Raw genomic sequence first — 25,205 nt, forward strand, 5'->3', positions numbered from 1 at the left:
TTTCATTGTGTTGCGTGGGCTTCTCATTGCGGCGGCTTCTCTTGTTGAGGAGCACGGGCTCTAGGTGCGCGGGCTTCAGTAGTTGTGGCTCACAGGCTTAGTTGCTCCGCAGCATGTGGGATCTTCCTGGACCAGGGCTCGAACCTATGTCCCCTGCACTGGCAGGTGGACCACTGCACCACTAGGGAAGTCCAAATTCAGCTTTTTTAGAAGTTAGCACATTGAACATGATTAAACTATCCTCTTTATCTTATTGTTGGTAATAATTGTAGGATAATGCAAATAAGTAAGTATGCGAATGCATTAGAAAATAAGATTTTTAGCCTAAGAAAAGAGGATACAAATATAAAGTAAATTAAATTAAAACCCTCAAATCGGGCTTCCCTGGTGGCACAGTGGTTGAGAGTCGGCCTGCCGATGCAGGGGACACGGGTTCGTGCACTGGTCCGGGAGGACCCCGCATGGTGCGGAGCGGCTGGGCCCGTGAGCCATGGCCTCTGGGCCTGCGGGTCCGGAGCCTGTGCTCCGCAACGGGAGAGGCCACAGCAGTGAGAGGCCCACGTACTGCAAAAAAAAAAAAAAAAAAAAAACCCTCAAATCTTTACTTGAATTAGAAATACCAGTATGAACTTACGATGAATTTTATTTTTAAAGAAAAAAATGATTCCTATCTCTGGACACTAAAAAGGCCTAGAAACAATCACAGTCCAGTGGCAATTCATACCCTTAGTAATCAGAGTGTGATCTCTAAATACTAGGATTCTTTAGTAGAGGAGGTGTTAGGCAGAACTGAGATGGGGAATAGCAAGACAAGCCTGGAGCATATTGTAATTCCTGGAAGTGAAGAAGCAAAGACTACTGGGGTCACATCAGAGTGACATAGCCAGTTTGAAGGGGTTTCCATTGGCCAAAGACGGGACAGTTTGAGACCCAGTATACTGAGTCTCTTAAATATGTATACACATATTTAAGAGACTCAGTATATTGAAGTGTATCAAGTACACAGAAATCATCAGTTTTTAATGATCTCTTTAAAAAAAGAACTTAACTGGTCACTCCAAAGGTTGCTAAGACAGTGACTCATTACTCTGAAAATTGATGAAGAGAATGAATCAAGCATTTCTTTTTCCTGTCCTGTAACCCTGATTCAGAGTAATTTAATAATAATGATAAAGAGAACTTTGTTCTCTATAGAAAAATCACATTTAATAAACGCAAAGGAAATTATTGAATTAGAAAAATAACCATTTTGCAACCCCTTATGAAATAGTGGATCAAGAACTATGGTTTTCAACTGGGAGTGATTTTGCCCCCCAGGGGACACGTCTGGATATATTTTTGATTGTCACAACTGGGAGGGGGGAGTGCTCTACTGGCTTCAAGTGGGTGAAAACCATGGATGCTGTTAAATATCCTACAGTGGACAGGACAGCTCTCCACAACAAAGAATTATCTGGCCCAAAATGTCAATGGTGCCAAGATTGAGAAACCTTAATCTAAGCAATAGTTATCGGTGGCTGCTATGAAAGCAGATAAGTTGAAAAGGTTAATAGTAAAGTTTATGATGAGTGGAGTAAGCTGATAACACCTCAACTAAACCCAACCTACTGATCTTAAAAATGAAAATATGGTATCGCTTGCCTCCTGATGTATACAGTAGGAAATACATGGTATCTTCCTGTGAAATATGCTATCCCAAATAGTTTAATCTATATTTATTAAGCTTGTAGATGTAACTACCAGTTTACAGGAAATATGAAAGCTAAAGGACAAGTTAAATGAGCCTATCAGGAAGCAATCAGCTCAATCCAGATGTGGGAGGGAAATTCTACAAAACAAATGAACCAGTTTCTTCAAAAAATAAATGGCATGGAGGAAGAAAAAAAAAGTGAGGGAAGGGTGATGGGGAACTGTTATGGATTTGAGGGTTGTTTGACCAAGTGCAATGTGTGTAGATCTTGGCTTGAACAAACCAAATGTAAAAAGATATTTTGAGACGATCAGGGAAATTGGAATTAGTGTCATTTACATTGGTGTCATAGTATTGTGGGAGTTTTTAAAAGTCCTTATCCTCAGAAATACATAAGTGAAGCACTTAACATGAAATATTTATGGGTTAAATGACCTGAGATTTTTTTGTTTGGTTGGTTTTTTTTAAAGCTATTGGGTGAAGACAAAAAAGGAATACTGATAATTGTTGAAACTGAGTGATGAAGATGTGGAGACTGTTTTACTATTCTCTCTCCATAATGAAAAGTTTAAAATGTAATTAAAACTCTTTTTCAAAAAAATTAATTAATTTATTTATTTTATTTATTTATTTATTTTTGGCTGTGTTGGGTCTTCATTGCTGCGCATGGGCTTTCTCTAGTTGCGGCGAGTGGGGGCTACTCTTTGTTGCGGTGTGCGGGCTTCTCATTGCAGTGGCTTCTCTTGTGGAGCACGGGCTCTAGGCACACAGGCTTCAGTAGCTGTGGCACGTGGGCTCAGTAGTTGTGGCTCACGGGCTGTAGAGCTCAGGCTCAGTAGCTGTGGCGCACGGGCTTAGTTGCTCCGCAGCATGTGGGATCTTCCCGGACCAGGGATTGAACCTGTGTCCCCTGCATTGGCAGGGGGGTTCTTAACCACTGTGCCAGCAGGGAAGTCCAAATCCTATGTTTTTATGCTTTATGTATATTCTTTTTTATTTTGGGGTCCTTTGATAATGTGTACACAATGAACCATTTTATTATTTTTACTTTCTGTTTGTCTGCCTAGTACTTGTATTTTTTTGATGTTGTATCCCTGTTTGAGAACTCTAAAGTTCCTATGTGAAATTATGCTTTATGAAATGGCTTCCAGGATCCATTTGTAGCATTCTAAAAACTGTGTTTTCCATTGACTTTAAATGTCTATGTGCCATGTAGTATGTTATTTTACAGATTTTCTTTTTAAAAAGCTTATTGAAAGTAGTGGAATGCTCTGAGAAAATTCAGTCACACATTTAATGTATTAAATCTTAGCAAAAAAAAGAAATGATGTGTTCAGCTTCCATACAATTAATCTCTTCTCTCTTATTTTTAAATTTAGTTCAATTGTTTCCACCCTGCTAGCTCTTATGGATGGATTGGACAGCAGAGGAGAAATTGTCATCATTGGTGCTACCAACAGACTGGATTCTATCGATCCTGCTTTACGAAGGCCTGGTCGTTTTGACAGAGAATTCCTTTTTAGCCTACCTGATAAAGATGTAAGAATTTAACATCACTCAAATATTGACAAAGTTGATTGCCTTTATCATGAACAAGTCTTGGTATAGCGAAAAATTGAAGATTGAGTTTTGTATGTTCTGAAGCGAAGTTGTATGATTAACATTCAAACATGTATGTATGTATTTTTAGGGAGGCATTATTTTATTTAAAGAAAATAACTTGGATAAATTTTTATTCTTTTTTTTTTTTTTTTTTTTTTTGGTTCCTGCGGCTTGTGGGATCCTAGTTCCCCGACCAGGGATGAACCCAGGCCACAGCAGTGAGAGTGCCAAGTCCTAACCACTGGACAGCCAGGGAACTCCCCACCCCACCCCCCTCTTTTTTTTTTTTTGTAATAAAATAGTGCCTCCCTAGAAATACTCTTAAAATTCTTTCAATTTGAGCACAACATTTGCATGTTAATTATACAGCTTTATTTTGATTCAGAACACGTGGCCTAACAGTCAATCCTTAGCCAATTCATTAGCCTTGGCTTTTTTCACAGATACAACCATATAATCCTATGCAGTTATTTTAAAGCTGCCTAATATTTTGAGAACCAAGTAAGAAAATATGGGTAGAGCTGTCAGTACTCTTAAAAACAGTTCTTAATATGTACCAGAATAAACAATAGTCCAGTAGTTTCTTAATATCTCTCATTCACATTTATGATGACTAGAACTTGAGCTATAAATATAGATCTGTTTAACATAAAATCCTCAAGCTCTTACAAATACATCTTTTTTTTTCATTTTTACTGTTTCATATTTCTGTTTATATTAGGTATTAAAATCTTTAAAATTTTAGATAAATTATTCTAAATTGAAATTAATCTGAATAATAAAAATTTAACTGTTTTTATTTGTAGGCTCGAAAAGAAATTCTAAAGATTCACACAAGGGATTGGAATCCTAAACCACTGGACATATTTCTAGAAGAACTAGCGGAAAACTGTGCTGGTAAACATTGCTTTAAGCATTAAAAGAAATATTACATGCATTTCAAAGATGGAATAAGTTGTAGTTTTGCCAAGGTTATGTTTAAAGAAATGCAAATTATATTTGTTTCTTATTTATAGTTGCTGGCATGTTTTCTTTTTTTTTTCTTTTGGCCGCGTTGGGTCTTCATTGCTGTGCGGGGTCTTTCTCTAGCTGCAATGAGCTGGGGCTACTCTTTGTTGCAGTGCACGGACTTCTCATTGCGGTGGCTTCTCTTATTGCGGAGCACGGGCTCTAGGCGTGCGGGCTCAATAGTTGCGGCGTGCGAGTGTGCAGGCTTTCAGTAGTTGTGGTGCATGGGCTCAGTAGTTGTGGCTCACAGGCTCTAGAGCGCAGGATCAGTAGTTGTGGCGCACAGGCGTAGTTGCTCCGCGGCATGTGGGATCTTCCTGGACTGGGGCTCGAGCCCGTGTCCCCTGCATTGGCAGGCGGATTCTTAACCACTGCGCCACCAGAGAAGTCCTGTTTTCTTCGTATAAAGTCCTAGATATTATATAGAGGTAATTGATATTTTGACTGTCAGGGAATATCAGAATGAAGTTAGATCTTTTACTAACTGTTCACATTTTTCTAATTATCCTATTAAGCATTCTACATGTATTATTTCAGGTAATTCTTACATCAGTCCTGCGAAGTAGGTAGCTTTATCCCCATTTTACAGATGTAGAAATGGCTGAGAGAGCATAAATGAATAAAGAGAGCATAAATCTCTAAAGATCACACGTCTAGTAAATGACAAACTGGAATTTGAACCTGATTGATTTCAAAAGTCATGCTCTTGACCCTTGTGCTCTACTTCATGCCTGCATATTTCACTCTCAAAAGTTGATTGATTTGTTAAGGGTTATTATCAACCATGTAAGTTCACTGGGGGAATGAGAGACATTTTAGCCTTATTACTCCTAAATATTTTACTACTATATTGCTAGGCTGATTTTTAATTTTCTTTTAACCATGGTCAAGCTAATAGGGCGGTGGTTTACTTAAAAAAATGTTTTTTGGTTGCCTTGGATAGGATACTGTGGTGCAGATATTAAGTCAATATGTTCTGAGGCTGCTCTGTGTGCTCTGCGTCGACGCTACCCACAGATCTATACCACCAGTGAGAAACTACAGTTGGATCTCTCTTCAATTAATATCTCAGCTAAAGACTTCGAAGTAGCTATGCAAAAGATGATACCAGCCTCCCGAAGAGCTGTGACATCACCTGGGCAGGCACTGTCCGCCATTGTGAAACCACTCCTGCAAAGCACAGTTGACAAGATCTTAGAAGCTCTGCAGAGAGTATTTCCACATGTGGAAATCGGAACTAAAAAGGCATTAGACTCAGGTATGAAACTTGATTGACCATTTAGTTTTCATAATCTGTAAAACTAAATGTTTTGTACATCCCTGTACAGTAATGTTTCTTTATAAAAGAGCCTCTTGAAAGGAATTTGGCCATGCTTTGCCTAGATATTTGAAAGAAATTTACTTCACGGATTGCCCTAGACTTAATCTAAGTTTGGAATGCATTATTTTAATTTACTTGTTATTTATATCTACACAAACATTTTTGATTCTTAAAAAAATGTCATTGAAGTTCCTTGGTTTGCTAACTGAGGCATTACATGAAGATTTACTTTGTAATTCAGAAAAGTTACTAATGCACACTTTTTTTGTTTACTTTATAGATATTTCTTGTCCTCTTTTAGAAAGTGACTTGGCATACAGTGATGACGATGTTCCTTCAGTATATGAAAATGGACTTTCTCAAAAATCCTTTAATAAGGGAAAAGAAAATGTTAATTTTCTTCATTTGAATAGGTACACTTCCCTTGAAAATTAATATATTTTTTTTCTTGTGTAAATTCCCTAAAACTAAATGAAATGACGTTTGAAAAGATAAAAGATGCCAGCCAATTGACTTTTTTAAAAAGTTAAAATATTAGAAAATTTTTTGTTGTTACAGTTGTCATGATGGTAGAAACTATACTGTATGAAGTATTCCTAAAAATCTGTAGGGGTTGATTCTTTCCAAAAACCATATGAACCATGATGTTATGACTGGCCATATTGTCAAAACTTTTGACTTCTAAAGTTCATAGTTGGTAATTGGGAGGGAAATTTAAACTTTTTTCCCCTAAATCATAGGTTATTACTCATTTCTTTCAGAAATACTTGTTATCAACCTATGTCTTTTCGACCAAGAATATTGATAGTAGGAGAACCAGGATTTGGGCAAGGTTCTCATTTAGCACCAGCTGTCATCCATGCGTTGGAAAAATTTGCAGTGTACACATTAGACATTCCTGTTCTTTTTGGAGTCAGTGCTACATCTCCTGAAGAAACATGTGCCCAGGTAATTCATTGTTGCCCAGACACATAAGTTGTAAGTCAAAGTAGTCTTCCAAAGACAAAATCTAGAATTGCCTCGTTCTTTTTGTACTGTGTTTTTTGTTTTTCTGATTTCTAACTTCAGGTTTTCAAAATAGAACTATGCGTAAGTGCTTAGTTATTGAAGAGTGTGAGTTTAAATCCCTTTTCCACCACTTACTTGCTATGTGACTTAGAAAAGTTATTAGATCTCTCTGCCCCATTTTCCCCATTTGCAAAATGGAGATGATAATAGTCCTTACCTTGTATGGCTGTTGTGAGAAATGAGTAAAATACTTAAAAGTGACGGCTATGCAAAATAAAATTTTAATTTTCTTCATTTGAATAGGTACATTTCCCTTGAAAATTAGTATATATATATTTTTTGTGTGTGTGTAAATTCCCTAAAACTAAATGAAATGATGTTTGAAAAGATAAAAGATGCCAGCTAATTGATTTTTTTTAAAGTTAAAATATTAGAAAATTTTTTGTTGTTACAGTTGTCATGATGGTAGAAACTATACTGTATGAAGTATTCCTAAAAATCTGTAGGGGTTGATTGTTTCCAAAAACCATATGAACCTTGCTGCTTCTGTTTTTGTTATATTAAAATTTTTTAAATGTAAAAGTGTTTTATACTTGTATTTTTATATTTAACCTTGGTTGCCATAACAGAAAAGTCTTCTAGATTTCTTGAGCTGTTTTCTAATTGCTTGAAGCAATTATGTTTTTCTAAAAACGAGACTTTTTTTGTGTGTGTGGTACGCGGGCCTCTCACTGTTGTGGCCGGATCTTCCCGGTCCGGGGCACGAACCCGTGTCCCCTGCCTCAGCAGGCAGACTCTCAACCACTGCACCACCAGAGAAGCCAAGCCCTAAAAATGAGACTTTTATAAAACATTTAAAAACAAGATTGTGGGATTGGGGAAGCATTTTTAAAACTTGAGGGTTTTATATGACAATTCCGGGAAATTAAACATTGTTCCAGATTAATAAAGCATATAACTAATGTGCTGACTCTCTAATTGAATGTAATTTTTTTCTCTCTCTACTAGATGATTCATGAAGCTAAGAAAACAGCACCAAGTATAGTGTATATTCCTCATATTCACTTGTGGTGGGAAATAGTTGGACCAACACTTAAAGCCACATTTACCACATTATTACAGAATATTCCTTCTTTTGCTCCAGTTTTACTACTTGCAACTTCTGACAAACCCCATTCCACTCTACCAGAAGAGGTAATTTGGGAGAAATTATTATATTTTAAAAAGAGATATACTTAAGTAATAAGAATTTATGGAAAAAATTCCAAGTGCTACAGAGGTGAATAAAATTATAAGGAAAAGTTTTCCTATTAAAGATACCATTGTTAGCTATTTGATACATGTGCTTGTTGGGCAGGATGGTATATGTATATGTGTATGTATATTGTAAGACCATATTGTAAATTTTTTTTCTCTAAATGGAATATGATGCATACTATTCTGTAACTTACTTTATATATCTTATGTGTTTTTTAATACATAAGTCTTATTTCTTTTAAGAGCAGCATAGCTTTTTCTGTTTTCTTGATATACCATAATTTATTTATCCAAATCCTTATTAATAGGATTTTAGTTATTTTCCAGTTTTTTTCCTGTTGAACTGCTACAGTGAGCATTCTTGGGTTTTAAATTACATGAGCATTACTATGTGGATTTTTTTAACATGTATTCCTAAAAGTGGAATAACTATAGCTTAGCCAAAGAGTATGCACATTTGACATTTTTGATAGTACCAAATTACTGTCCTTCAAATTTGTGCCAATTTAGACAACTACCAGTGACAAAGTTCATTCTGCTTCTGCCTGTAATACTCTTCTCCTAGATACATAGAAAATAAAGGTGTGATCCTTTATTTTTCTCAGATGTCTGCCTAGATATCACCTCAGAGGTCTTCCTGATCAGTTTCTCAATTACAGCAGTACCACCTCTGCCTATCACTGTCTTCTCCCTTACTCTGCTTTGTTTTTATCACTACTTGACATTAAGTATTAATTTGTTTGACTCTATCTCTACTAGCAGAATGTAAAATACGTGAAATCAGGGACATTTTTCCGCCTCTCCGTCCCCAGAATACATAATAAGCATGTTGCAGTCTTGTGTGTGTGTTTTTAGAACATTAGTAGGAAGATAATTCAAATATTTTATTTTAAATATATTTACTGAGCACTTATTCTGTGACAGACATGGTTATAGGCATTGGAAATATAGCATTGAACAATATAGAGAAAAATCTGTATCCTCCTAGGGCTTACATTTTAGTTGAGGGAGAGACAAACAAAAATAAAATATAATACCAAGCTACCAGTATGGAGAAAAATTTAGCTAAGCAATGCCAAAAGAGTGTGGTAGGGCCACAGTGTTAAATCCACTAGGTTAGCCTCACCAAGAAGATGACATTTGAGCAAATACCTGGAGTAGGTAAGGTAGTGACCCATTTGAGTATCTGAGGGACAGAGGCTCCTGGCAGAGGAAAAGCAAGTGCGAAAGCGCTGAAGGAAGAGTGTGGTGTGTTGAAAAAATCGCAGAAAGTCTAGAGTGGCTAGAACAGAGTGAATAAAGGACGGAGTAGAAGGAAATGATGTCAGGGAGTTATCAAAGGACCAGATTGTGTCCCTGATGGCAGTTTCGTAGTTGTTAATTCTTCAACTAAAACTTAAGTAAACTGGGAAATGAACATTAAGTATATATTAATTACAGATTCTTAGGGTGGGAAGAGTCCTTAAAGTTTTCTACTTTAGTCATCTAGTTCTGGACTCTAAGTCTTTCTTTTGTATAGAACACCTTCACAATTCATTTTGTTAGTTCTGACTCCTTAGAAAAATCAACTTATTTTGAGAGGCTTCCATTTCTTAATCTCCATTTGTTTCCCACATAAAATAGAGAGCCCGTCTATTCTGTCTTCTTCATGACAAGCTCTTTGTATGTTTGAATATGGTTTTGTGTTCATTTCTATCTCCTTACTCTGACCCAGTCTTCTTCACACTAAAAATTTCTTCTTCTATGATAAGATATTCCTTAGGACTATTAAATACAATAAAAGTTTATTTCTTGCTCACTTAACAATACCAGGCAGATGAGTAGGTTGGCGGGTCCACCCTCCACCATGTAGTCATACCAGACACTCAGACTGAGAGAGCTTTCTCATTTTCATCATGTGACTTTCCAGGTTACTTTCATTCCACCCAGCTGAAAGGATTGGCCTTCTTGTGCCTGGTCTGAAAGTGATACATATCATTTCCTTTCACATTCCATTGGCTAAAACTCACATAGCCGTACCTAACTGCAAGGGAGACCAGGAAATATGATATAGCAGTGTGCCCAAAAGGAAGAGAACATGGAGTGTGATAATAGCAGGCTCTGCTACACGTCACACATATTTTTAGTTTCTTCAAAATTCTAGTCACTCTCTTGAATGTCTTTCTCTTTATATTCCTTTTGAAAGGCTGTACTCAGAATGAATTAAGTACTCTAGCAATGTTCTGATTAACAGAGCAAAGAATTGCTATTTAGTAGCCCCATTAACCATTGATTTATTGTACTCACTGTCAATTAAAACTTCGTTAATTATTTCAAAGTTTAAAACAAAGATAAGTTGATACTCTTGGTAATAAGTAAGGCAAACTAGCTGAACTTTATAAAGACGTAGGGAGGTTGAAAAGCTGTCATCAGTTTAATCTTGGATAACTTTATCAAGAATGTGGAATTTTGTGGGCTTCCCTGGTGGCACAGTGGTTGAGAGTCCGCCTGCCGATGCAGGGGACACGGGTTCGTGCCCCGGTCCGCGAAGATCCCACATGCCGTGGAGCAGCTGGGTCCGTGAGCCACGGCCGCTGAGCCTGCGTGTCCGGAGCCTGTGCTCCGCAACAGGAGAGACCACAACAGTGAGAGGCCCGCGTACAGGAAAAAAAAAAAAAAAAAAAGAATGTGGGAATTTTGTACTTAAAAAAAATTTTTTTAAAGATAGCTTCTTTGTTTTCTTATGGTAATATTTCCTAAGCATATCACTGTAAACTGAGTAAAGTATCCCAGTATCACACTGTACTGTAGGGTGGAATGGGCACTGGACCAGGAATTGCTCATTTTATAAAATGAATAGTCTATGTGGATACAAGTAAGCAAGTCCGCTTTGAGCCTTATATAGTCTATGTAGTCCTTAGTGATCCAGTGATATTGTCTATATAGCATTGGACTATAATATGTGAGAAGTACTGTGTATACCATTATTAGCTACATTAAAGTTTGTCCATCTCAAAACTGCAGTCAGAGTATCTATATGTATGAGTACTAGTGGACCCTAACAACACAGCAGTATGGAAAAATGAGAAAGAAAGTCATCAGTGGATTAGAAACTTTGATGAATCGTGAAAGACAAGCAGTGGGGATTAGATTGATACAGGTAACCACATTTTAAAGCATGTGCATGAAAGGACTGCTTTGAAAGATGGGAGTGGTTTCTAGCTCTGGTTTGGTGCTAGGAGGGAATTGAAAGAGCCTTTGGACAACTTTGGATTTTTTGGCTTTCTTCACTTCTGGCCATTGCCAGACAGCAGTCAGCTGAGTTGTTTGTCCTCAGCTGGAGCAGTGAAGGTGGGCCCAAGGACTAGTGTGGCAGAGCAGTGACTTATGTATAGGTACTGAATGGGAGAAGTAGGGAGACCCTGTGCCCAGAAGACAAATTACAGGCACATTCTGTGTCTAACATAGGCAAGCTTCTTTCATAATCACTGGAAGTAGAAGCTAGAATAAACAGAAAAGGCATCTGTGGACAGTTGAAGATTTCAAAGGCAAAGATAAATTTATAAGTAAGCTTTTGAGGAAGGACAGCTCCATGGAAAATCATACCCATGCATCAGCAACAGATTGTTGTGGAAAATAACCACTGAAGACATTATACATGAAATAACTCCCCCCAAATAAAAAACCCCACAGGGCTAAAAAGAAGCAAACACAGATAAGAGTGAATTAGCAAGATGGAAGATCATGAGATCAGAAATTCTTATAGTAAATAATAAAAACAAGACAAAGATTTGAAAAGTGAGGAAGAAGTTAAAGGAAACAGAGGACATAGATTCAGGTCTAACATCTGTTTAATGGGATTTATGGGAGGAGAAAAATGTACAAGAGAAAAATAGTCACATAATAGAACATTTCATAGAATTAAAGAATACCATAATGTTCAGATTTAAAAGGTCCCCTGTTCTAACTGATGGGTATAAAAAGGCCCACATCTAGATAAAATTTCAGAACTCCAAAAGTATAGAGAAAAATCTAAAAATCTTCCAAGAGAATAAAACATTACTAGAAAGGACTGAAAATCAAATTGCTTCTACATTCTCACTGGTATAATACCAGCTACTAAGGAGGCAACTGAGCAATATTTTCAAAGTTAGAAGGAAAATAATTTTGCACCTGTAATTTTCTTCCCAGCAAAGTTAGCATTTGAGTGAAAGAACAAAATAAAGATATTTTTGAACATGCAGTGCCTAAGAAACTATTACCCATAAACCCGTGACTGAAATAATTATTAAGGGATTATTTCTCCTCTTGGATTTTTTTTATTTTGCAGAAGTTGCATATAAGAAGCAATGAGCAAAGAAAACAGTAAAACTTGTCACAAAACTGTGCTAGTAACATTTTTTTAAGGACTGTAAATCTAAGTTGATCTTGGTTCTGAACTCAAAACGGCAGGAAGGACATAGTGAAGGAGAATGAGGAAGTGAAAGCACATTCAGATTTGTATCTGATATGTAGATATTATTAACTTCACAGTTTGGTAGGAAAAGAAGCTTAGAGATATGTCTGTTAAAACTTGTAACAATAAAAGAATAGAAATACAACATACAACTTCCAGGCCACCAGAAAGGGGGAAAAGGTACAAACTGCAATAGAAATATCAAAAAAAATAGATTCTAAAATTTAATGTAGAAGAAGAAACTGCTTGAGGGACTTCGCTGCTGGTCCAGTGGTTAAGACTCCATGCTTCTACTGTACAGGGCACAGGTTCAATCCCTGGTTGGGGAACTAAGATCCTGCATGCCACGTGGCATGGCTAAAAAAAAGTTCTTGAATTTCCAAGAAAATTTTGAAAAAGCCCTCCAAATATGGTAAAGCATACCACAATGTTAGGGATTAAAACTGTGCATTTGGGCCAGAAATGACAAATTAATGTAATACAGTTCATTAGTAGACTCTTGTATACATAGTAGTTTAGTAAATGGATTAACAAAAGGAGAGACTTATTTCATAAATGATGTTGTGTATGTAGTCTTCATAAGTTTGGAGCATGGAAGAACCTACAAAGCAGAAAATGCAAAAGCTGTGAATGTAAATTTCTCTGTATCAGAGGTAGGCTGAACAAAGTACACAAACATCATACAAGGAATAAACATTATCATCCTCTAATAATTCTTGGAAAGATCTAGAGGTTTGTTTAGAAACATCCTTTTGAGACCTGTTTTGCCTTTATTCTTTTTTTGGTGGTAAAATATACCTAATTTACCATTTTAACCATTTTTAAGTGTACAGTTCAGTGACATCAAGTACATTGCTTTAAGTTCATTCATGATGTTGTGCAGCCATCACCACTATCCATTTCCAGAACTTTTTCATCATCTCAAACAGAAACTCTGTATCCATTAAACAATTATTCCCCATTCCTTCCTCTCCCAGCCCTTGGACACCTCTAGTAACTTCCGGTCTCTTTGAATTTACCTATTCTAGGTATCCTCATATAAGTGGAACATAAAGTATCTGTCCTTTTGTGACTGGCTTATTTCACTTAGCATAATGTTTTCATTGTTCATCCATGTTGTAGCAGGTGTTCAAATTTCATTCCTTTTTAGGCTGAATAATATTCCATTGTAAGTACATACCACATTTTCTTTATCTCTTCATCTGGTGATGAACATTTGGATTGTCTCTACCTCCTGCCTACTGTAAATAATTCTGCTATGATTATTGGTATACAAGTATCTGTTGAGTCTTTTATTTTTTTTTCTTGCAGTTTTTTTGCATATACTGGGTTACATGATAATTTTGGGTTTAACTTTTTGAGGAACCATCATACTGTTTTCTACAGTGGCTGCACCCTTTTACATTCCTACCAGCACAAGGGGTCTAACTTCTCCACATCCTTACCAATACTTATTATTTTCCAGCCTTTATTCTTACTGAAGAACCACTCATTCTCATATCTCACTTTGGGTTGTGAAGGTGAATTACTTGATCTCAACAAAACCCATTAAGTAAAATATCACCATATCAGTTATTGTATGAATTATAGTTTGGAGCCTTGAGTTCTAAAGAAGATCCCATGTTTTTAGTTCCTTATCTATTGCATACATGGTTTATATAATACATAAGTTCAATATAAGTAAAAGATTTAAGAAATTATTTCTTTATTACACAATTTAGATTGTCATTAAAAACGTGTACAGTAACCTACTGTGGCATTGAATGATTGATACATAGTAATGTGTGTGTATACATACAGATGTATATAAAATGCATCTGTTTTCTTTTTTAAGGTACAAGAATTATTTGTCCATGATTATGGAGAAATTTTTAATGTCCAGTTGCCTAATAAAGAAGAACGGACACAATTTTTTGAAGATTTAATTCTAAAGCAAGCTGCTAAGCCTCCTATATCAAAAAAGAAAGCAGGTTAGTTCTTGTATCGAAGTTAATATGTAATAATTTTGAGAAAGTGGAAATGAAATATCAGTTAATGGCATTGCCATCTTCTAATATTGGAAGCTGAAAACCTCAGTTGAGGTTGATACCTCTTACTTACCTCTTAAAATCCCTATGTTTCCCATTAAAATAGACTAAAGTTCTTACTTATTTATTTGTTTGTTTGTTTATTTAGGCTACGTCAGGTCTTAGTTGCAGCATGCAGACTCTTAGTTGCTGTATGCATGCGGGATCTAGTTCCCAGAGATTGAACCCCAGCCCCCTGCATTGAGAGCTCAGAGTCTTACCCAGTGGGCCACCAGGGAAGTCCCTAGACTCAAGTTCTTGAAGCATACAAGGCCTTTCATAGTGTAGCCCTAATCTATGTGGAATTGGGGCTAGAATTCATAGCATAGCCCCAATCTGTCTTTCCAAGCGCACCTTTGGCACTTGTCTCTCCCCCACCTTTTTCCTTCCAAAGCACTCTATCTTTAAACCATATACAGCATATGTGTCTTTTCATAATTTCATTCAGACTTCTTTCCAGTATATCTTATTATTTCTTCCCTAACATCTAGACAAAATTAATTTATTACCTTTATGATGCACTGTACTTTTTTCATACTACTAATATGATATTACAGTGATGTTATAATTATGTCTCTTACTCCCTTAATTGATTGCCAACTTATTGGGGCAGCACTCTCATATTCCCTTTTTTATCCTTATTACTTATTAGTGCATATCTGTTTAAACAAAATTAAATTTTTGTTATATTTGAAACGTACCACAATTTTTTGTTAGTTTAAAAGTTAACTAGTAAAAATGACTTTTTAAAAAATTAGAATATTCTTGTCTTGGAAATATGCATTTTCAAAATTTTAATAGCCTCTTAAATGATCTTAAAATGGTAATGATTTAGGAATTAGCACTCCAAATTACAAGTTAGCGATTATTGCTGGGGGTGTTGTAGAGGTCGAGATTAGATAGCTGTTTAGTATTCCAAATCCTCTGATTCCTGGCAAATACAAGGAGGATAATCCCTGAGAGCTTGTCTACTTTGTGTACTGAATTGTTTATTACCCTTGATACGGTGGGAGAGTGGTAACTAAAATCTTCCATTCATGTAAAGTTTTGCAGGCCTTGGAGGTACTCCCTGTAGCACCACCACCTGAACCAAGACCATTGACAGCAGAAGAAGTGAAACGACTAGAAGAACAAGAAGAAGATACATTTAGAGAACTAAGGATTTTTTTAAGAAATGTTACACATAGGCTTGCTATTGACAAGCGATTCAGAATATTTACTAAACCTGTTGACCCTGATGAGGTATTAATTTAATCTTTGGATCAAAATGCTTCAGAATTAGAGACTATTTGACTAGTTTATGTGGTTCCCTCTGTATACTGTGATCTTGTTTTCTGTATTTGGAAACATACCAAGTAGTATCCTAAGCACACAGAGGCTTCAAGAGCTATGTAAAGCATTTTCCTTTCCTGCAGAGCATAGACAATTAACTTTGCCCAACTCAAATGTTGTAGAAGTAATTTGAGAATGTCTTAACACTACATGATATTACTGTGACCTACACAGTTAAGAATGAGGTCCTAAGTTGACATTGAAGGGTGGGTGGCATTTGGATGAGGAAAGAGGTTTAGAATGTTACTGGAGATATAGGTGACCAAGAATAAGAATGAATACAAAACAAAACTCGCCTTAAATAGAGTCACAGTTTTGTATTAATATATTTTCATTATATCTTATGTATTTATTCTCTCTCCTTTATTTTGCCTGGTAGAAAAACTTGACTCAAATTTTTTACTGTTCAGAGTTAATTTAGTGATTTGGTCATTTGCTTGAATTTTAGGTTCCTGATTATGTCACTGTAATAAAGCAACCAATGGACCTTTCATCTGTAATCAGTAAAATTGATCTCCACAAGTATCTGACTGTGAAAGACTATTTGAGTGATATCGATCTAATCTGTAGTAATGCTTTAGAATACAATCCAGATAGAGATCCTGGAGGTGAGCATTACTGGTTTTGTTTTTCTTCCTCAGAGGGTGGAATGGGGGCTGCTAATGCTTAGTGGTGGGTGATTTCATACTAGGTGCTATATTATAAACATTTCATATTCACAGTGCCATTCAGTCCTCAACAACGATATCCTCATTTTACAGATGAGAAAAATGGAAGTTTAGAGAGGTTAAAAAACTTACTCAAGGTCATACTATCAGGAAGTGGCAGAGGCAGAATTCAAATGCAGGTTTCTTTCACTCCAAAACAATTATATGATATAGCCTCTAATGAAACACAAAATTGCATAACAACTTAGCTTGTTTCCTTTGTTTATCAATGTTCTTTCTCAAAGTAGAAAAATTAAAGCTCTCTGTAATAAAATAAGTTTGAAAGGATTTTCTTAGTTAAGACCATTATAAATTTTATTACAAAAGTAATACAGCATAATTCTTGCTAACAGTAATACTTAAAAAACTAAGTCACCCATTTCCTTTCTCCGAGGGTGGACACTGTTAAGTTTGGGGATATCTTTCCAGATCTTTTCTATGCGTAGAATGCATTCACGTTCTACCTCACATACCCAGTCCGTTAAATAAAATGTATAAAGTAAGGGATTTTTAAGTGATATATTTGTTCATATTTATAATGATATATTCAAATATCTATATGTTTGTTATAAACGTGTTCATTTCCAAAAAATATTTTCTCAGGTGCTTTTTCCTAGCTTCCTATTCTTGCTTTATGGATGCTATGCCCTTAACTGTCTTAGTGGATAATTTTTTTTAATAGTTCTATTTCCTGCATTGGCTCTCTCCTCCAGTACATTGGCATTCTGTTTTTAAATTTGTAGTCCTTATGAATTAGATTGATTTCCACCACTAAGCGTTTCCTCAACAATTTAAAAGCTCACTGTTCTTCCCTTGCCAGTCTTCTGCCCACACCTTCCCTAGACTTTATCCTGTAGTTCAGAGTTCTGGAGGTAAGCAGTGGGAAACAGCCTACCATGTTGGGAATACCCCTTAACTGTAGAAAGAAGGAAGCATTTATCCTGGAGGAAGAGGGCTTTTTCTGTTTCATTGCAGTCATACTGCCGCTGCTTCCCTTTTCGTCCACTGTGACAACCTAAAATTACTTTAGAGCAGTGGTGTTCACACTTTAGCTACCATCAGCATCTCCTACAGGACATGTTAAGATGCAGCTTGCTGGGCCTCACCTCCACAATTTCTGATTCTGTAGATGCAGGGCCTGAGAGTGATGTGCATTCTGACAGATTCCAAGGTTTTGCCGATGCTGCCACACTCCAGGAACCAATGAACGTCGCCTGGCCTTTCTTCAGGCCATGTTAAAAGCCCCCAGCAACATCCCTTCTGTTATTATAGCTGTTCCTGTCACCTATAAACTGAATATTGTATGAATTTTGCAGCCTACTGCCCTGTGAGGGGGACTGATCCAGCAGTTCAAGCAAATTTACATTCACTTATTATCTGCCTGTTGCCTCAAGGCATTTTCCAGTTAACAGTGCTTAGGCTCAGTTTTGGATTTTTTTCTAGTGTTTCCTATGTAGAGTTGCTGTTTCATTGTCTTTGTTTAGTTTCTCTGTCAATGTAATAACATCCTCTATATCTCTTCCAAAATTGTTTTACATCCCTGGTTCACTCATGACACTGATAGCCTTCCTTGCTCTTTTTGTGTCATTATGTTGTTTAGTTTTGCTACTGATTCTTATAATTTCTCTGGTATTTCAAAGGGATCTGGATAGGACAGGGCCATGAAATTAGGTTGAGTCTGCCATGTTGAATCAGATGTCCAGAACATTAGATTAACATCAAAAACAGAAATAACACAATTCCAGTAACTTTTACTATTCATGGTAGAAGTAAAAAAGGAATTGTAACAGCTATAATCTTAGCCCAATATATGGTGTTAATTTTTGTTACATTAGCAAAAGGAAAACATTTTAAAATTCTTTATTCATTCCATAGATCGTCTTATTAGACATAGAGCCTGTGCTTTAAGAGATACTGCCTATGCAATAATTAAAGAAGAACTTGATGAAGACTTTGAGCGGCTTTGTGAAGAAATTCAGGAATCTAGGAAGAAGAGAGGTAGGAAAATGATTGGATATCAGAAAAAGATGCTTTAGATGTATTGAGTCCTTTTAATTAATTGTTCATGTAATTTTCAAATCTGGAAATTTGATTTGATATTCCACATGTCTGTTTATAAGGTTGTAGCTCTTCCAAATATGCTCCATCATACTACCATGTAATGCCAAAGCAAAATTCCACTCCTGCTGGTGAAAGAAGACCAGATCCAGAGAAAAATGAAAAGCTGAAGACCCCCAGTACTCCTGTGGCTTGCAGCACTCCTGGTAAGTGCACTTACGTAATTTTTACTTACGAAACTATAGCCTTTATTCTCCTCTAATGCTGTTTACTTTTTCCATCAGTTTCCTTTGTCTATATTGATGCAGCGAATTATGTTGATTTCATTAACAGTAAGACAACTTTTCATTCTTGAAATAAATCCAGGCTTGCAATAAAGTACCACTTGCAATCCCAGTTTACCTGTCACCTATCAGGTCACAATCTAATTGTGGTATGACTTGATTTGAAACTGACTTTTATTTCCTATAAATCCTAGTCTGTTTCCTGTTCCTCTTTCTTCTTAGAGTATAATTCCATGGAGTACCAACCCAAATCCTGTGGGGGTTCCTGAGGCCTCTCTTCTTTGGCAAGCTCTTAATTCCAGTTTTTGCCCTTTAAGCTCCATGAATTTCAGACTGTCCTCAGCTTCTTAGCCTCTCAGCTATTCATTTGTTTTCCCAGATTTTGGTGCCATAATTCCTCAGTGCTTTTAAACAGAATGTTCATAGAGGCAGTATTCAATGGGAGCAACCCAATGCAGATCAACAGCAGAATATGGAAAAACACAGATTATTGTACAAAAGTGAAAATTATTAAACTTCAAGTACATACAACAGTATGGATGAGTCTCCCAAACATAAGGTTGCAGTGTGGTTGCACTACATCTAGTCTAGGCAGAATGTTGAATCTCTGTATACTGCAGTTTCTTCATCTGTAAAATGATGTCGATAATGGTAGCAAACCTGATCAGGTTAAAGTGGAATGTCAGTGAGTTAGTACATATAAAGGCCTTAGAAGAGTTCCTACTATGCGGTAAGCACTCAGGAAGTGTAAGCTATTTTTAGTCTCACCCTTCCTTCAGTTCATTCCTTATACTACTGCCAAAGCGACCTTTGTAAAATATGCATCAGACAATTCATGTCATTGCCCTCCTCAAAGTTATTTGATTTTTTTAAAAATTATTCAAGATAAAATCCAAATTCCTTAGAATGACAGGTCATTGACCACTTTCTACCTTCTCACAGAACTCTCTACTTTTGTTTGTGTATTCCAACCATACAGTACTATGGTGATATCTCAGATTCTCCCCTTAATATCGCAGGAGGTATTTTTTTCTCCCACTTACTTAGACTTTAAAAAATTGTTGAATGTTCTCTTACCCTTTTTCTTTAAATTATTTGAAGCTCCGTTGAAGAGAAAAATCCGCAGAAAGTCGAAGTGGTACTTAGGCACCATAACAAAACGAAGGAGGATTTCACGGGCAAAAGATGATGGCCAAAATGTCGTAGATGACAAAATTGAGAATGATACAGAGGAAAATCAAGACACAAGCGTAGACCACAATGCGGCTGGAGACATAGGGGAGTCTTCAATAGAGGAAAACGAAAAGCAGCAAAATGCCTCTGAAAGCAAAATGGAATTGGGAAATAATTATTCAAGTACTTGTTTTGAAAATCAAGTTGAAGAATCTGGAAAGACTATAGCATGTACAGAATTGAGGAAAGATAAGATCACTTGCAATGGAGATGCTTCTGGCTCTGAGATAGCAGATACTTCTGATGAAAATGAAGCAAAAGGTAAGTCTCAGTCAAGCAACTTACTAAGTTTAAAAGATGTTTCATTCAAAGTTCTTAAATAGTTAATTACCATCTCAGTTTACTCCTTTTTCCTTGTCTTTCAGAGTACAGGAGTTAATTAGGGAAAATAGCATTATCTTTAATAACTATTGAGCTAGTAAATCACTGTTGTTAAAAGCACACTACAGCATCAAACAGTAGTTTACTGCTTAGTAGCTTGTGACCTCGGTCAAGATTCTTGACCCATCAGCGTCAGTTTTCTCATTTGCAAAATTGGGGTAGACAGTTGCTGGGTAATAAGATATTCTGAGGATTGAATAAAGTAATTCATCTAAAGCATGTAGCAAAGTGCTTGGCTATACAATTTTTAAAAGCTGGCAGGATACCCTCTCATTTTTAAGCAAGATAAGCAGTTTCTTATCCTGCGATTTCTTGCTGAGTGATGTAGAACAACTGTTACCCACCCCCATCATTCCTCTATTCCTACTGTAGGTTTAGCCCAAGGTTATTTATATTTATTCTAATGATCCTGCTCCCAAAGTCTTTCATGTAGAATTGTTTCCTGTCTGCACCTTTTTGGACCTTTGGCATTAGATTTGTTTGGTTTTTGGAAAAGCCAAACATTATTTAGTCTTACAAAGCAAAAAAAGGGTAACAGGGTCAAAAATTTATTTTGGTCAAAAACAAGTATTGACTAAGTTAATGAGACTGGTTTTCTTCAGTGGCTTATATGCTGTAGATAAATCTTTTCCAAGGACTCCCTTAAAATGAGTTCTCGTGTGTTTGAGTAATCTTAGAATGGTCTATTTTAAATGTTAATCCTCTGGCTGTATAATTTAGTATGTTTTGTTTAGGTTCGAAGTTTATTTTTTCTTTTATCATTTATCTTTTTTAAAAGGACACTATTTAGTGAGACAGGTACCTGTTTCCATGTCAGGAGATTTGGGTTCTTGTCCTGGCTCTTAGAACAGTTAGGTATGTTGACCATAGAAAAGTCTTCACCTTTCTTTGGCCTCATTTTTCTCATCTCTCAGTGAATAGATTGTTCTAGATCAGGGATAGGCAAACTTTATCTGTAAAGGACCAGATAGTCACAACTATTCAACCCTGCTAGAAAAGCCACATTGACACACATATGTAAAATGGGCATGGTTGTGTTCTAAGAAGACTTTAATTATGGATTAATTAAATCCATATTTAGCCTATGCATAGTAGTTTGCAACTCCTATTCGAGATTACTGAAGCCCCTTCCAGCTCTTAAATTCTGAATTTTATGCCTAAGTAGGAGACAGTCTAATCTGTTGAGGATCCCTTGAAATACTCTTATTTGAGAAAATATTTCTGAAATGTCCTTAATTTTTTTTTTTTTTTTTTTGGCCGCGCTGTGCGGCATGCAGGTTCTTAGTTCCCCGACCAGGGATTGAACCTGTGCCCCCTGCAGTGGAAGCTCAGACTCCTAACCACTTGGACCACCAGGGAATTCCCTGTCCTTAATTTCTGAGTGTGTAAATGGCAGCATCTTAATCTTACAGCAGAGTCAATAAACCAGAACAGGGGTTTGTGTCTAAGTAAATATGTCCTGCTATTTAATCTGCCTAATATTTATTTTAGGTATTATAAAATGTCTATGAAACAAATAATAGTTATTTATTTTTTCATTCTAGAAATGTGTGTTCTGCGAATGACTCGAGCTAGACGTTCCCAAGTAGAGCAACAGCAGCTCATCAGTGTTGAAAAGGCTTTGGCAATTCTTTCTCAGCCTACACCCTCACTTGTTGTGGACCATAAGCAATTAAAAGTATGTAAATTGAAATCATAATGCTTTCATTGTGCAGGTTAGAAACATAACCCACCAAAAGAGGGGTTGTAATAGTACATTGCATAAATTTGGCATGTAATAAATAATGATCTTATGAAAGGATAAACTTGGTATAGAATAACTTTCATAAAGGCAGTGGTTGGAGATGGCTAGTATGTTGATATTATTGTTTTTAACATACTTATCTATGTCACTGATCCCATACATTGTTTTTATGACCATTACATATGGCCATTTTAGTTGGTTTTTACTTAACAAAAACATGCAACCGTGGTTAACTATGAGGTAATGGAATATCAAGGTAAGACCAGACTTGAAGAATCACAGAAATTTATCAATAGTAAGTCCATTTCAGTCATGACAAAAAAACACTGAGTGGATGGAAATTCCTTTTTGTAAGAAAAGAACCCTGACGTGGTGAGGTCATTTATGTACTGTCTCTTTTTATTTCACATAACAGAATTGATTATAATGTACTCATAGTGCCATAAAATATTCTGCAAAAATGTTGCCTTTTTTCCTGTTAGTCTAATTTGAGATTATTTTTAAATTTGTCTCTAGTGATGTATGGCTAGAATTGAAATTGGCAACCTCCTCAGCTGTAGTTTTTAGGATGAGAGGACAGAGTCATAGAATGTTGATAACATTAACTTACAGCTGAATGTCAGAGTCATTATCAGAGGCTGCAGTGTCTCATTAGATGACTTGGCCTGCCTTCTCTCTGGCTTATATTCTAAAAATGCCCCCACATCTTCAAAATTAAAATATCTCAGGGAATTTCTCTCACATATGTAACACTTACGTTTTCTTTTAGAATCTTTTGAAGACTGTTGTTAGAAAAAGTCAAGAATACAATATTTCTCAGTTGGAAAATTTGTATGCTGTAATCAGCCAGTGTATTTATCAGCATCGCAGGGATTATGACAAAACAACACTTATTCAGGTAAACTAATATATATAAGTTAACACATTATAAAAATTTTTAAATACCATTTTTTAATGTGTGGATTATGGATTATTTCTAGGTATAACTGTGTTCTGTGCTTTTTTAAATCTAGCACTTAAATTAGTTTGTGTTTCTTTAATAAGCAATGGAACACTGTAGTATCTGTAAACTATGAAAAATCTATTTTGTGTGTATATTGATGAAGATATATAGTTCCTTTTTAAGGCAGACTTAACATAGACCTATTTGTCTTTACTTAATCCTGCTTTACAGTGGGCATTCAAGTACTAATGTTTAAAAATAGAGTTTGGCTGATACCTATATAGTATTTTATATTATATATAACTGGTATCTACTATATACCTATTAGCATGTAATATATATAGTATTTATTATATCTAATAAAGTATACTATGGTACCTACACAGAATAATATATATGTAACAGTAGTACCTACAAAATATAAAGTATTAATATCTATATGTACACCAGTGCCTTGATTAATAACTGTATGAATTTAATGTAAGATGAAAGCATCTCAGACTTACTTCAAAGAGGTTTAAATAATGAAGTCCCATCAGTGATACCAGTCTATGTGATAGTCATAAACACTGGACAAAGTTTCTGTTTCACTATCAGATATATACATGGATAATAATATCCTTAAGGTTGTTTACTGCAAAAAAAAAACCCCAGCAATGGAGTCATGTTTCTTTGATTTTTTCCATATTGAAACTTACTATTTTTCCTTCCTACCCTTTATCTAGAAAATGGAGCAAGAAATAGAAAACTACAGTTGTTCCAGATCATGAGGTTATGGTACCAAATATTCTTTATATTCCGTTCCTATTTAATTCACCTTTGTCATGCTGACATAACTGATGCAAGATGAAATCCTGTATCTTTAAGGAAAAGATTAAAATAGTAAATAAAAATATTTAAACTTTTCTGGTATTTATGTACATGTGTAAGATAAATTACAGAGATAACTGATAAATATTGGAATTTTCATTGAGTCACTGTAGTATAGTATTCCTGTGCTTATCAGTAGTTAAAGTGTGGCCAACTCTTAATAAAGTTATTTTGATAACTAATGTTTATGGCACTTAAGAGTAATTAGTGGGCTTCCCTGGTGGCGCAGTGGTTGAGAATCTGCCTGCCAATGCAGGGGACACGGGTTCGAGCCCTGGTCTGGGAAGATCCCACATGCCGCGGAGCAACTGGGCCCGTGAGCCACAATTACTGAGCCTGTGCGTCTGGAGCCTGTGCTCCGCAATAAGAGAGGCGGTGATAGTGAGAGGCCCGCGCACCGTGATGAAGAGTGGCCCCCGTTTGCCACAACTAGAGAAAGCCCTCACACAGGAACGAAGACCCAACACAGCCATAAATAAATAAATAAAGCAAACTGTCAACAAGTAAAAATAAATAAACACTATTATATTTAAGGGCAGTCTGTTCCTTTAAAAAAAAAAGAGTAATTAGTGACATTGACATTCTTTTGTTTTAAGCACTTTTAATTTTATCCTTCCTAAAAATAGTTTATTGTGTCAGACTAGAAACTTATTTAACCATTGTCTCTTTGCCATCCTTTGTCATCTTTGTTTTCTTCAATGCCCATCTCCCATCTGCCTTTAGCGTCCTCGCCTGTTCACTTAAAAGCTAGTGTTCGAGTAGTGATTTGCAGGAGGGCCCTTGAACAACTTCTAGCTGCACCACAATTCTGTACTTGAAGGTCAAAATTAATGCTTTTTAGATAAACATTTTTTATAATTCTCATTTGGATTAATAAAAATTTTAAATATTTTTCGGTTTACTTTTATGATATATACAACAAATGTATTAATGACTACTTTGTTAAACATCTTTTTAATAGCACGAAATTTTTATATTTGAAAACTATTTATATCCTTCTAAATGTGTTTAGGTTGTATTCTATAGATACCTTTTATATGCAATTATGTAAATATTATAAATTTTGTATTAATGATACCAAAAATACATTTCTTTCTTAAAGAAATAAAAACATTCACTGCCATGCATATTCACTCCCTTCCCCCTCTGCCCGTGTTTTTCCTTTTTAGGAGACATTCTACTATTAGTTTGTGAAATAGCTTCTGTTAGAAACTTCTTTTGAGGGGAATAGGGGATAATGATCTCATATGAGAGATTCTGGATTCT

General features: G+C 35.9%; 1 protein-coding gene across 1 annotated transcript in view; it reads left to right on the plus strand.

The window, feature by feature from the left end:
* Positions 1-24,031, plus strand: part of ATAD2 (ATPase family AAA domain containing 2) — a 70,382-nt gene extending 46,351 nt beyond the window's left edge. Inside the window, exons 13-27 of the mRNA XM_079902184.1 lie at positions 3,070-3,229; positions 4,099-4,189; positions 5,244-5,558; positions 5,902-6,034; positions 6,383-6,569; positions 7,638-7,823; positions 14,156-14,291; positions 15,433-15,629; positions 16,168-16,327; positions 18,302-18,424; positions 18,547-18,690; positions 19,870-20,262; positions 21,927-22,060; positions 22,896-23,024; positions 23,795-24,031. Of these exons, the coding sequence (XP_079758310.1) occupies positions 3,070-3,229; positions 4,099-4,189; positions 5,244-5,558; positions 5,902-6,034; positions 6,383-6,569; positions 7,638-7,823; positions 14,156-14,291; positions 15,433-15,629; positions 16,168-16,327; positions 18,302-18,424; positions 18,547-18,690; positions 19,870-20,262; positions 21,927-22,060; positions 22,896-23,024; positions 23,795-23,839 (2,533 nt within the window). The 3' untranslated portion in view covers positions 23,840-24,031. The remainder of the gene's footprint in view (positions 1-3,069; positions 3,230-4,098; positions 4,190-5,243; positions 5,559-5,901; positions 6,035-6,382; positions 6,570-7,637; positions 7,824-14,155; positions 14,292-15,432; positions 15,630-16,167; positions 16,328-18,301; positions 18,425-18,546; positions 18,691-19,869; positions 20,263-21,926; positions 22,061-22,895; positions 23,025-23,794) is intronic.
* Positions 24,032-25,205: the final 1,174 nt, after the last annotated feature.

This window comes from Stenella coeruleoalba, assembly GCF_951394435.1.
Source record: "Stenella coeruleoalba genome assembly, chromosome: 17".
Lineage (NCBI taxonomy): Eukaryota > Metazoa > Chordata > Mammalia > Artiodactyla > Delphinidae > Stenella > Stenella coeruleoalba.